Consider the following 12,883-nt stretch of genomic DNA (forward strand, 5'->3'; position numbering starts at 1 on the left):
AATCGATTTTCGTTCAAAATGATTGGAGGTCAGAGGTCGTCTTTAAAGCTGCCTTGAAGTGTTTTAAGGTTTGAATCTGCCTTACTTCAGCTGGTAGTCTATTGAAGTACTTTGCACCCGTGTAAGCGAAGGCTCGCTGACCAGTTGAGGTTTTGTATTTTGGTAAGTGTAGTTTAGTAGTCTGTCTGGTGTGATATGTATGAAGATTATAATTGTGCAAGAAAGTAGAGGATAGGTATGTGGGCATCAAGCCATTCAGACATTTAAATACTGTTACACACACATGTTCAAATCTTCTTTCCGTCAGGTGTTTCCAGGTTAGCATCTGGTGGAGGCTGTCAGTGCTTCTCTCACGTAGTCTTCTTTGCAGCACTACTCTGGCAGCTCTGTTCTGTAGAATTTGAAGCTGCCTCTGCTTGAGGGCTCCACATCCCTCCCACACCGTATCGCAATAATCGAAGATGGGCAATATCATGGCTTTATACAACATATCAGCAATGTTAAGGGTTAGGCAAGGTCTAAGGCGTTTCATTAGCCCAATTCTCTGTGCTACCTTGCCACAAACCTTGTCTACATGTTCATTAAATGATAGATTACAATACAATACAAAAGGTAAATCGTTTATAGTCCCTATTTTGTTCGTTTTGTATGTTGTAGGGCCAATATTATTCAATCATGACTATATTACGTCCGTTTGTTTTCTCGCCCAGCCGACCCACCTAAGGACCAGCCCCAGACTGATCACCAGGCACGTGCGAACGACGCTGAAAACACACCCGAAGTCACGTACGCCACCATACCAGGTAAAATGTTTTAAGTTTGTCTCTTTTCTTGCATCCTGTTTTTTCATTGCTTTGTGACTGTAACCTCACTAAAGCTGAGGGTTTCTTTTAAGTAGTTGATTGGCCTGTGATACTATTCGCGTATTTGGGTAGGTTTTTGTTGAGAACGATCTAAAATAGTTTGTCAAGATGACTCCACAGTTGTATCAAAAGCATTATTTTTTAAGCATGAAAGAAACCACTGTAAACAAGCATGCAGGTCTATTTCTTCACCTTTTAATGCTGAGATTTCATTTCCAACCCGGGGTCCGAAATGAAAAGATCAACAGGTTATATCAACAGTTTACGCAAATAGTGCTTTATTGTTCGGGTATACCCCTATGTTTTTCGTTTTGTATGTTAAAGGCCAAATATTTTCTTATAAATGACTATATAACATCTTTGTTTTTTCGCCCAGACGACCCACCCATGGACCAACCCCAGACTGATCACCAGGGACGTGCGAACGACGCTGAAAACACACCGGACGTCTCGCATGCCTCCATACCAGGTAAAAAGATTTTAAGTTCCTCTCTTTTCTGGCATTTTGGTTTTTGAGGGTTACTTCTTCAACACCCCTAAATTCTTGTACGCTACCAAACCAGGTACAACGCTTTAATAATGTAGAACAAACCATCATTGACAAGATACGCACTAGAAGGCTCAGATGGTGTGGGCAGGTGATGCGAAGACCAGCAAACACCTTAGTTTATAAGGCATACCACCAGGAGTTCAAAAACGCTAGACCACCCAAGAGGTGGAAAGACCAGATCCAGAGTGACACAGGGCTTACCCTAAAAGAAGCAGAGACTATCATGCGGCTAGCATGCTCTTGATAGTGCTGGCTGGAGGAACCTGACGGAATGGAGCAAGGGGCTAGTACCTGGCCTGTGCAGATAGGCAGGGTAGGCAGGATACTTGCTCAGTCCTATTCCTATTTAGCTGACTATTAGGCGAAGTTAAACAGCATGTCTTCCTGTATGAATTTTTCTCAATTTCTCTCAGGTGTTAGACCCATGCGGGGGTCTGACTCTTATTGGCGATCACGCTTTAAATATTCATGAATAATGAGAAAATCCTTTAATCTAATTGCTTATTATAATGGAAATTTTATACATATAGCATATGTATGGCAGTTGGAACATTAACAGACACCAAATATGCAAATGAGGATCTGATTTACACAATATATCATTTTACCCTAGTGGTCAATTATGGGTATTTCTTACTCATCACATTTGTAAATTTGTTCAAACTGAGAATCAATATGGCATTGCGTAAATGTTGACGTAAACCAGAACCTGAGCGGAGTATTTTTCCTACCAGATCGCGCATATCCGGGTGGAGCGAGCGGCCGCCGTGGTGTCTGTAGCTTCCTATACGCTCGCCGCAGCTGTGTGGCCGCCGGCATCGCCGTGCTACTGGGTCTCGTCGCCGTGGGACTCGCCCCTCTGACGTTCAGCAACAAACAGGTAACAGTCTTGTACCACAAAGCCTGTAGTCCAACAGTTTTGTCTGATTCTCATTTTGCTTTTTAAGAGGGTACAAAAACTAATTTGCCGCTTTTTTGGTATGTTTGCCACTTACATTTGATTTGGTATTCTGACGTACGTAAATACGTTTGTAGGAAATATCTCATTTGTCGACAACTGTGAAACTCGACCAAGACGACATACGACAACTGTACGCCAATGTTGACGCCTTAAAACGCGACCAAGACGCCTTGAAGCGCGACCAAGACAACATTTCCGCCACTGTTGACGCATGGAAACGCAACCGAAACGTCCTAAAACGCGACCAAGACAACATGAGCAAACTGCCCGCCACGGTTGACGCATTAAAATGCGACCAAGACAACATTTCCACCACTGTTGACGCCTTGAAACGCGACCAAGACGACTTCCGGCGACTGTCCGCCACTGTTGACGCCTTGAAGCGCGACCAAGACACCTTGCGCCGACTGTCCGCCACTGTTGACGCCTTGAAACGCGACCAAGACGACTTTCGCCGACTGTCTGCCACTGTTGACGCCTTGAAACTCGACCAAGCCGACATGTCCGCCACTGTTGACGCCTTGAAACGCGACCAAGACACCTTGCGCCGACTGTCCACCACTGTTGACGCCTTGAAGCGCGAGCAAGACGACATGTCCGCCACTGTTGACGCCCTGAAGAGCGACCAAGACGCCTTGAAGCGCGAGCAAGACGACATGTCCGCCACTGTTGACACCTTGAAAAACATCCAAGACGACATGTCCACCACTGTTGACGCCTTGAAGAGCGGCCAAGACGGCATGTCCAACACTGTTGACGCCTTGAAGCGCGACCAGGACGGCATGTCCACCACTGTTGACGCCTTGAAGCGTGAGCAAGACAACTTGCGCCAACTGTGCACCACTGCTGACGCCGCAAAACGCGACAACAAGCGAAGCCAAACCGCCACCCCGGAGAAGCGTCTTCACGAGAAGACTTTAGGTACATTATTTTTTTAGCTCTTATGTTGGCTCTTGATGTTTGTCTTTTTGCCACTACTGATAGGTGGATAAGAAGTACAACTTGGTACGACTGTGTGTGTGTGTGTGTGTGAGTGAGTGTGTGTGTGTGTGTGTGTGTATTTGTGTGTACGTGTGTGTGTGTGTGCGCGTGTGTATTTGTGTGTGTGCACGTACATGTATGACTGTGTGTTTCTGTGTATGTGCGTTTGTCTGTGTGTGTGTGTGTGTGTGTGTCGGGGGTGTTGCCTTTTAAGCACTGCGGTCACAACCTGTAAACAACCCGGGCATGTTTTTAATACAAAACTTGTTTTTCAGCATCTTGTCTCGAAGGGTACACCAAGTGGCGTGGAATCTGCTACAAGGTTTTCAACACACTGAAGACCTTCATCGAAGCGGCGGGGCCTGTCGTGCAGACGGCGGCACCCTCGCCATGCCCCGAGACGCTGACACCAACGCCTTCCTCATATCTCTGTACAACTCCGTGAGCGACGACCGAGGCTTCTGGATCGGCCTGCACGATCAGCGCATAGAGGGAAGGTTTGAGTGGGTGGACGGTTCTGCACTTGGGCCGTACAGCTCCTGGGCTCCGGGAGAACCGAACAACGTGGATCAAGATTGCGTCGCTTACCTCGTACACCCATCCGCATCACCGAAAGGCAAAGACAAGTGGTTCGACCAACCATGCCGCTCTCAGCATTACTACATATGCCAAGCTGCTCCAGGTACTTATTTTATCTGCACCATTTCCTGAAACCCTTCCGTACAGTAAACATGACACAGCTTAAGAACCATTAGAATAAGCGGCGGACAATCATCTTTTCTGTCACAAACCATGCCTGATTAAACTATTCCACAGCCTGATAATTCTTTCTTATGTTTTTTTTTTTGTGTTTTTCAGGTTGTCCATAGGCGACAGGCGGGAGTCTCACCACTACTGTACATCGGCTTTCTGACTATCCGCAGTCAAACTAACCAGTACAACGTAAGACCGGGAATTATACCTTTGGTTTAGATCGTTTTTTCCCAAATGTTCCTACAAGTTTAATCTACACAGTAGAAATTCTGAATGGAAACAAGCAGTACTTGTACAATGGTAGTCACGCTTGTTTCCATATGAAACATCGTATACTTATTTAGACAAAGCAAAGCACACAATGTCCTTCTGAAGGCAGAATTATATGAAGTCTACTTAGGAAAACAATTTAACATATAAATTTACCTGAATATCTATTAAAGGTAGCAGGTTTAGGAATGGGGATTCTGTCGTAAATGTAGAGTTATTACTTTTATTACTATTGTGACTTGGCACGAAAAAATGTACAGGCACATAATTTCCTTCTGGTGGCAGAATCATATCAGTTTTTGACGGTAGCATGTTTACGTATTCTTATTTAGACATGGTACGCAATGTCCGTCGTTGACGGAATCATATCAAGTTTACGTGGCGAAAATAAGGGCAGCATTTAGATGTAACTTTTCTGGAATATTTTAACGGTAGCAGGCTTGGAACTGGTGGAAGTAGACTCTGTGCCAAAAGAAATTAATATTTTATTTTTTTTATTACTTAAATTATTATGACTTATGACGATACAGAGTACGATGTCTTTCTGATGACAGAATCATATCAAGTTTTTTTTTTTTGAAAATGGCAAAACTCGAGTTGAGTGAATTTGGGAGACAACAACTTGAGCTAGTGTTAAAAAAAGATGGTATTTCACAGAGGTAGACGATGTGCCAATAGAACATTTGGAGTTTTATTACTTATTACTTTTTAGACAAGACAAACAATGTCCTTCTGATGGCAGAATCATATCAAGTTTACTTTAGATGTAAGTTTTCCCGAATATATGGAGGATACAAGTTTAGGAATGGTGATTCTGTCGTACATGTAGAAGTAGAGGGTGTGCCAAAAGAATATTCATATGTTAATTGCTTTTATTACTCTTATCATCATTACTACTTATACAGGCACACAATGTCCTACTCATGTCAGAATTGTATCAAGTTTACTTGGTGAACAATTGGCAACACTGAAAGTGAGTGAAGTTGGTAGAAAACAACTGGAGATCTGTCACGTTAATCTGTACAAGTGCACTTGCACTGATGAAAGGTGTCGGATGTACACCTCAAACGTCTAATGATGAAAAATCCATCCGGTTTGAGAAGACTAAACTACTTAATTATTAAGTTCAGTAATGTCTATTCCACAATAGAAGTAGACAATAGAATGTTTATTGCTTTTATTACTCTTATTGTTATTGTTACGTATTACACACTTATTGTGATACAGTGTACAGGCACTCAATGTCCTTCTGATGTCAGAATTGTATCAAGTTTACTTGGTGAACAATGGCCAACACTGAAAGTGTCTAAGTGAAGTTTGGTAGAAAACAACATGGAGCAAGGCTTAAGTAGAAATGATGGTTCTGTCACTGTAACAATGCAAAAGTTTAATACAATTAGACTTAAACAATGTAATAATTCAATACCACTGTAAGAATTAAGACTTAAACAATGTGACAGTATAATACCACTGTAAAGAATCAAGACTTTAACAATGTAACAGTTTAACACCACTGTAACAACCAAGACTGTAACAATGTAACAGTTTAATATTACTGTAACAATCAAGACTGTAACAATGTAACAGTTTAATACCACTGTAACAATCATGACTGTAACAATGTAACAGTTTAATACCATTGTAACAACCAAGACTGTAACAATGTAACAGTTTAATATCACTGTAACAATCAAGACTTTAACAATGTAACAGTTTAATACCACTGTAACACTCAAGACTGTAACAATGTAACAGTTTAATACCACTGTAACAATCAAGACTGTAACAATGTAACAGTTTAATACCACTGTAACAATCATGACTGTAACAATGTAACAGTTTAATACCACTGTAACAACCAAGACTGTAACAATGTAACAGTTTAATATCACTGTTACAATCAAGACTGTAACAATGTAACAGTTTAATACCATTGTAACAATCAAGACTTTAACAATGTAACAGTTTAATACCACTGTAACAACCAAGACTGTAACAATGTAACAGTTTAATACCATTGTAACAATCAAGACTTTAACAATGTAACAGTTTAATACCACTGTAACAATCAAGACTGTAACAATGTAACAGTTTAATACCATTGTAACAATCAAAACTGTAACTATGTAACGGTGATAGCAAAGAATACAGGAAAATGTATGCAGCACCCTTCAAAGATCTGCTTGATAGATGATTTCACTGTCGATACCATGTACCGACGTGTGTTTTTAGATGTAGGGGGACACCTAGCGGTTTGTTTTAGAACAACATGGTTTCTAGCATCCAAAAAGTGGTCGAACATTAGAGTATTTACAGATACTGAGATAGTGTTCACCAGACTCATTTGCAGGCTAAATTAATAGTAGAAATCGACCTAAAAAGGGGATATCATTGGCCAGAGGAGTTGGCCGGCCAGAAAGGGTCTTTCTGCCTGCACGTGGACATAGACCTTAGCCTTGGATGGGTTTCTGTATATAATATCCTTGGGAACATGCTTATCCTGAAAACAGTCTGGCACCCAGGCTAGAAAGTTGGCCCTGGAGCTGAGAAATTGGCCTTTATTAGGCCTGGAAACAGTCTGGCACCCAGGCTACCATGTTGACCCTGGAGTCTAGAAATTGGCCTGTACAGTGTAGGCCCTGGAAGCAGTGTGACATCCAGGCTAGCCCTGAAGCCAAGAAATATGCCTGTGTAGACACTGGAAGCAGTCTGGCACAGAGGGTAGCTAGCATGTTGACCCTGGAGACGAGAAATTGGCCTGTGTAGGCCCACACACCCAAGAAAAAGTCTGGCACCCAGGCTAACATGTAGGCCCTGGAGCCGAATAGACCCTGGAAACAGTCCGGCACCCAGGCTAACATGTTGGCCTTGGAGCCGAGAACTTGGCGGCCCTTGGCCTGTACAGTGTAGGCCCTGGAAACAATCTTGCTACATAGATCTGAAAAGAAAGCTTTAGGTGGTAGTTCTATAGCTATTGGACATTTAACAAATCATTAATAGATATGATACCTGTCCTGAGTCTTCGGGGCCTTATGGTTTGCACTAGGAATTCTGGCGGATTTCTGAACGTGTCCGCGCGATTTACTGTGCGTTATAGATGTTCCACTCTGACCTCGCCAATTAAACACCTCCAGAGATTTATTGTCGTCTGTTAAGGCTGTGCCGGAAACAATTTGTAAGGGGCGATTCGTTACTGCTTCTGGGAGAGTGTTGTCTGACCCAGATCCATACGTGTTATCGACGTTTGTTTTCGTTCCAAAGATGTCATAAAAAGTTGACAGTTCTTTTTTTTCCTTTTTCAAGAATTGCTAGTTATCAATACGTGTTATTCATTGCGTTTCTTGCTTCGATTTTTTTTCGTTTATTAAAGAAAAGTTACATGTAGATACATACAAAGAAAACCTTGTGGCAAGCCCCCCTAATACAGAATCTGATATAATAATTCATACTTGAAGTGTAACAGGTTACAAAGAATGTTCGTCTCGAATATTATCACTGACACACTGTTAAAGATGACACATTTTGCATATAATAAACATTGATTCAAGTGTCTATTCTTTTCCTGCATTTTCAATTAATTTTACCGTAATTATATCCGTTTTCGTTAGTACAAAATGTTTCTTGCTTTGAGGAAACGGCTGAATCAGGCCGACTCGGATATACAGGTTAGCGGTTACGCGATCCACCTGCGACCTGACAGGATATACGCTTTACAAATAGCTGTAATTTCACCCTTGACTACTCCTGGGTTTGCGAACGGTCTAGCCTCCATAGCATGCCAAAATCTGGGGGGTTTGGGGGGGTGTTCATTATCTTTGGGAGCTTATATGTGCTATTTTCTGATTGCATATAGACAACATAGCCGGCAAGGTTGAATTATCACCATTTTTAGAACTAGGCTAATCAGAAAACAGCCGAAGACCAAAAAACCCCCAGTTCTAGACGACTGCTACGGAGGCTACGAACGGTCCCTGTCGACATTGGCTCCGCGTAAGCAGTCGGTTACTCACCATCAGGTTCCTATTAGGCCACACCAGGTAACTTTTATGAATGACGTTCACTGGATACCCCAAATCTAATGCGAGAGCGCGAAATAAACAAGAATGGCCGAAATACAAGATGCCTAGACTTGTAATATACACGACAAATGTTAGGACACAAATTGAACGTAACAACCAGCAAGTCTTTTATTCGTCGTGGAAACAGCAATATATCAGTGAAACAGCGGTTTCGTCCTGTACTGTTTCTTACCTTCATCACATCTTCCAATCTCGCGATTTGTGTCACTATCGTGACTCTTTGGTCATTGATATAGGAAGCAGTTTTTTTCTAGGAACAGGCCAAAATCAATGCGCGCGTGGATGCCATCCACACAAATGACATGCTGTGGCCTTACCCACTCCCAGGCGGAGCGGCAGCCTATAGGCGGGCAGCCCGCCGCCCCTCGGGGTCACGTCGGGTCATCCGGCAGCCAAGACGTCTCAGATTTACACAACAAGAATCTCAGATGTTCTCATTCTGACGTCCGGCGGCCGGCTGGCGGGCACGTAGCGGCAGCATCCTGATATCCCGTCTCCCTGACCGTCCGTCGTTTGTCAGTCAGGACGTGTCCGACGCACCTTTAGTAGCACCCCCTCACACACACACAAGATGTCCAAACCTCAGATGAACGGCTTCGCGAACGGGTTCTCGGCTCCCGGCTCCGTGCACGGAACTGCGGCGGCCGGCCCCAGGCTCCGCTGCGGGATCTGCCAGCAGAAGTTCTCGGACCCGCGCGTGCTGCCCTGCCTCCACTCCTTCTGCTCCGCCTGCCTCCGCACCATCGAGCCCTACGCCGTCGGCGGCGCCGCGGACGACCGCGACTCCGGCTCCATGTCGGTCCTGAACGGCTCCAGCTTCTCCCTCTCCGTGAAGGGCCGCGACACCACGACAATCCTCTGCCCCTCCTGTGACATCGAGGTGGACATCCCGAAGAACGGCGTGGAGGAACTACCTTCGGATTTCATCATCAACAACGAGCTGGTGATCGCGTCTCTGAACCAGGAGGCGGAGCAGATTCTGTGCGGGCTGTGCACGGACGGGGTGGAGGGCGGCCAGAGTCGCGCCATCGCGCGCTGCTTCGAGTGCTCGGTGAACCTGTGCGGCTTCTGCGTGCAGGCCCACAGGCGACAGAAGAAGACGTCGGTGCACAACGTGCTGACGCTGGACGAGGCGAGACAGAAGGGCGTGGGGAGGGTCAGCCAGCCCGTCGTCTGCGCCGTGCACCCCACAGAGGAACTCCGACTCTTCTGCCAGGTCAGAAATTCTACTAGATTACCGTTCATGCCCGTAGCCAGGATTTTGAATTGGGGTTGGGACGGGGGGGGGGGTCGTTCCCACTGTCTGAGGGATGAGCGAGCGCTGTAGGCGCGAGGCGAGCGACGAAGGAGCAGGGTTTGTAAAATTTAACAAAGTTCTGAAATGGTATTTTCTGCGTTTTTGAGAGGATTTCAAAGGAAAAAATCAGACATAACTTTTTATTCAATGACAAAGTGAGTATTTCTTCTACGATTCCAGCCCCGCTGGTGATAGTTATACATTTTGTACCTGCAGTTGTCTAGCTGGTGATAGTTATAATTGTAGTAGGCTTTTGAAGTTATTTAATTTCTTCTGCCAGGTTAAAAATTGTACTATATTACTATATGTTCTCCCAACCTGATGGAACTATTTCATTTTCGGGACTCCTGTATGTAGTACACGCAGGTGTTAGCTATACTAGAACTTGTCACTGGGCCCTTGAACTTTTTCCACTCCTTCTGAGGCTGTTAGTCTCCGAGGCGCGTCACGTCTTTCGACCCGCAGACTTTGCGAGAATTCCCCAGACCGCCGCTCGTCCCACGGAGACTTCGGAGCGATTGTTCTTTGTGTTCAGACCTCCGCACGCAGCACATGTTCTGTCCTACATATAAGGCCAGCATACAGACGGTCACCTGGGGCTAATAATTAAACCAACACTGAGCAGGGAATTGAAACATCAAAATCTGTGCTAGCGGACACATAGCTGATCTTTGTCTTTTCGCTTTTTTTCATCAAAAAGTAGCATGCCTCAATTACTTGATTATTGAACAAAAAATCTGTGCTATAGATACACATCCTAATCTTGATATCTTGGTCTTCGCGCTTTTTTCATCAAACAGTAGCATGTCACAACTGCTGAATTATTTCACTTTTAGTTGTAGAGTTCTGACCTATATACAAGACCATAGCCCAGAGAATGAACCCGCAAACTGACAGGCGATAAAAAACATTTTCCCAGTGAGGACAGCCTTTCTACTTATGTATCTGTTATTCCGGGGGAGGGGGCGTAACACATTTCTGAAACATCTACAAGTTTTATAAGGAACTCCCGAATTATACGTCACAGAAACCAAAGAATTACAAAAGAAAAGGAAAGGCCATGTCATCTGGGACTAATAATTATACCAACACTGCGAAGGGAATTGAAACATCAAAATTTGTGCTGATGGACACACAGCTAATCTTGGTCTTCGCGCTTTTTTTTCATCAAAAAGTAGCATGTCACAATTACTGGATTATTTAATGAACTCTTAGTAGTAGAGTTCTCCGCCTAATAGCTTTCACACTGACGATCTCTGGTTAACCGGTTATAACTTTTGAATGATGTTGTCAATGTGAAAGCTATTACCGGTAGGCGGATTGACTTGGCTGGACCCCACGTAACAAGAAACTGCAGCCGAGACGAACTGACAACCGCGCAGCTAGAAACCTGCCAAAGGAGTTTATGACGAACTAACTTCGACGTACGCTTTTGTGGTAACGTGGCTTCTTTTGGCTGCTCTTTTTAAACCGTTGCTGAGGACAGAAGTAAAACAGATGTTTAATTACATGATGGAAACTTGATACATGTAGTTATTCATAAGTAATTTCCCATTTTGCTCCGTGGCAGTCCCCTTATATTCATCCGTTGCCAATTCAAACATGTTGTCGTTTAACCAACAATTCATCGCCGCAACAAAACGCTTTCAAAAACATAATTTTCCTTCAATATGTTGCACTGTGTCCTACCTTTTCACTGTAAGGTAAGTATAAATAAGTTATAAATAAAGGTTCATTGAACCATGACGGGGGCCGACATCGTCTACCAGATACCTTTGACCCAGTGTTGACGTCACACTTCAAAGAAGCCACGTGACATGCTTTACTTGGTCAGTCTACTGAGGAAGACCAGAGTGACTGGTCGAAAGCTCTAGTTGAGAGAACTTTTTTTGTGTTGGACCAAAAGTTTTAACTAAACATGTGTTATGATGTGTAACTACCAACACAAATGAACTTTCATGATAGAATAAATAAAATAATAGTTCATTGCTGTTTTGTGTCCGTGCAGACCTGTGACAAGCTGGTTTGCCGATACTTGAGTGTAATTGCCCAGTTTTCTTAGGCTGTATATTATAGCTAATATAATGTAATTGACGTAATGCTGTACTGTGTCCGTGCAGACCTGTGATAAGCTTGTGTGCCGGGACTGCTGCCTGGCGGAGCACAGAGAACATGAGTGCGCCTTCGTGTCGACCATCAGCGACAAGCACACGTCGGTGATGCGCGACCTGCTGAACCAGACGGAGCCGAACCTGGACATCCTCCGCAAGGCGCTGGACGGCATCGCAGCCATGAGCCTGGCCGTGAGAGACCGGGCAGAGAAGGTCGCCAGCGAGGTACAGGCATTACACAATTCCTTACCTCACATGTATCTGTAATGTATCTGTAATGATGAAAAAAAGATAAAATTCTTCATGAAAATTGGTTTTTAATTCAGTTTCACAACTGCGATAAATTAATAAAGCCATATTGTGTTCAGTGTTAAAACTTTAGATCCAACACAAAAAGTTCTCTCACGTAGAGCTTTCCATCAGTGCCACGTGACAAGCCTCACTGGGTCAGTCTACTGAGGAAGACTAAAGTAACTGGTCGAAAGCTCTAGGTGAAAGAACTTTTTGTGTTGGATCGAAAGTTTTAATACTTAACATGTAACTACCAACACAGATGAACTTTCATGAAAGTCAAATTGTATTGTATTGTATTTTATTGAGGTTCACCAGTACACGGACTCGTACGTGAAGGCGTTGTTGATGCACCGCGACGCTCTGTTGGACCGGATCGACCAGCTTCGCGAGGCGAAGGAGCGGAACCTGCGGATGCACCGGGTCCAACTGGAGGCCATCCTGGCAGACTTCTCCACCGCCTGCGACTTCACCTCCAAGGCACTGCAGGAAGGCAGCGACGTGGAGCTGCTGATGGTGAAGCCGGTGGTGATGAAGCGGCTACAGGAGCTGAACCACATGAAGTATAACGTCAAGCCGAAGGAGGATGACTTCATGAAGTTTTACCCCAAACAGCCGGCAGGCATGTGCAACGGGTTTGAGGTGTTCGGCGGGATCTCGGCCAAGAGTGTGGATCCCGGCAAGTCCACTGCCAAGGGCGAAGGTAGGGCAATGATTTTTTATATAT

The 12,883-nt window shown here is 44.3% G+C and overlaps 1 protein-coding gene and 1 pseudogene across 1 annotated transcript in view; both read left to right on the forward strand.

Moving 5' to 3' along the window:
- The window catches only part of LOC109467223, a 6,659-nt pseudogene extending 2,308 nt beyond the window's left edge, over window positions 1-4,351 (forward strand).
- Window positions 4,352-9,028: 4,677 nt separating this feature from the next.
- The window catches only part of LOC109467224 (tripartite motif-containing protein 45-like), a 29,903-nt gene continuing 26,048 nt past the window's right edge, over window positions 9,029-12,883 (forward strand). Inside the window, exons 1-3 of the mRNA XM_019765168.1 lie at window positions 9,029-9,673; window positions 11,875-12,090; window positions 12,466-12,859. Of these exons, the coding sequence (XP_019620727.1) occupies window positions 9,029-9,673; window positions 11,875-12,090; window positions 12,466-12,859 (1,255 nt within the window). The remainder of the gene's footprint in view (window positions 9,674-11,874; window positions 12,091-12,465; window positions 12,860-12,883) is intronic.

The sequence above is a fragment of the Branchiostoma belcheri genome, unplaced genomic scaffold, assembly GCF_001625305.1.
Source record: "Branchiostoma belcheri isolate BF01 breed outbred unplaced genomic scaffold, Haploidv18h27 scaffold179, whole genome shotgun sequence".
Classification (NCBI taxonomy): Eukaryota; Metazoa; Chordata; class Leptocardii; order Amphioxiformes; family Branchiostomatidae; genus Branchiostoma; species Branchiostoma belcheri.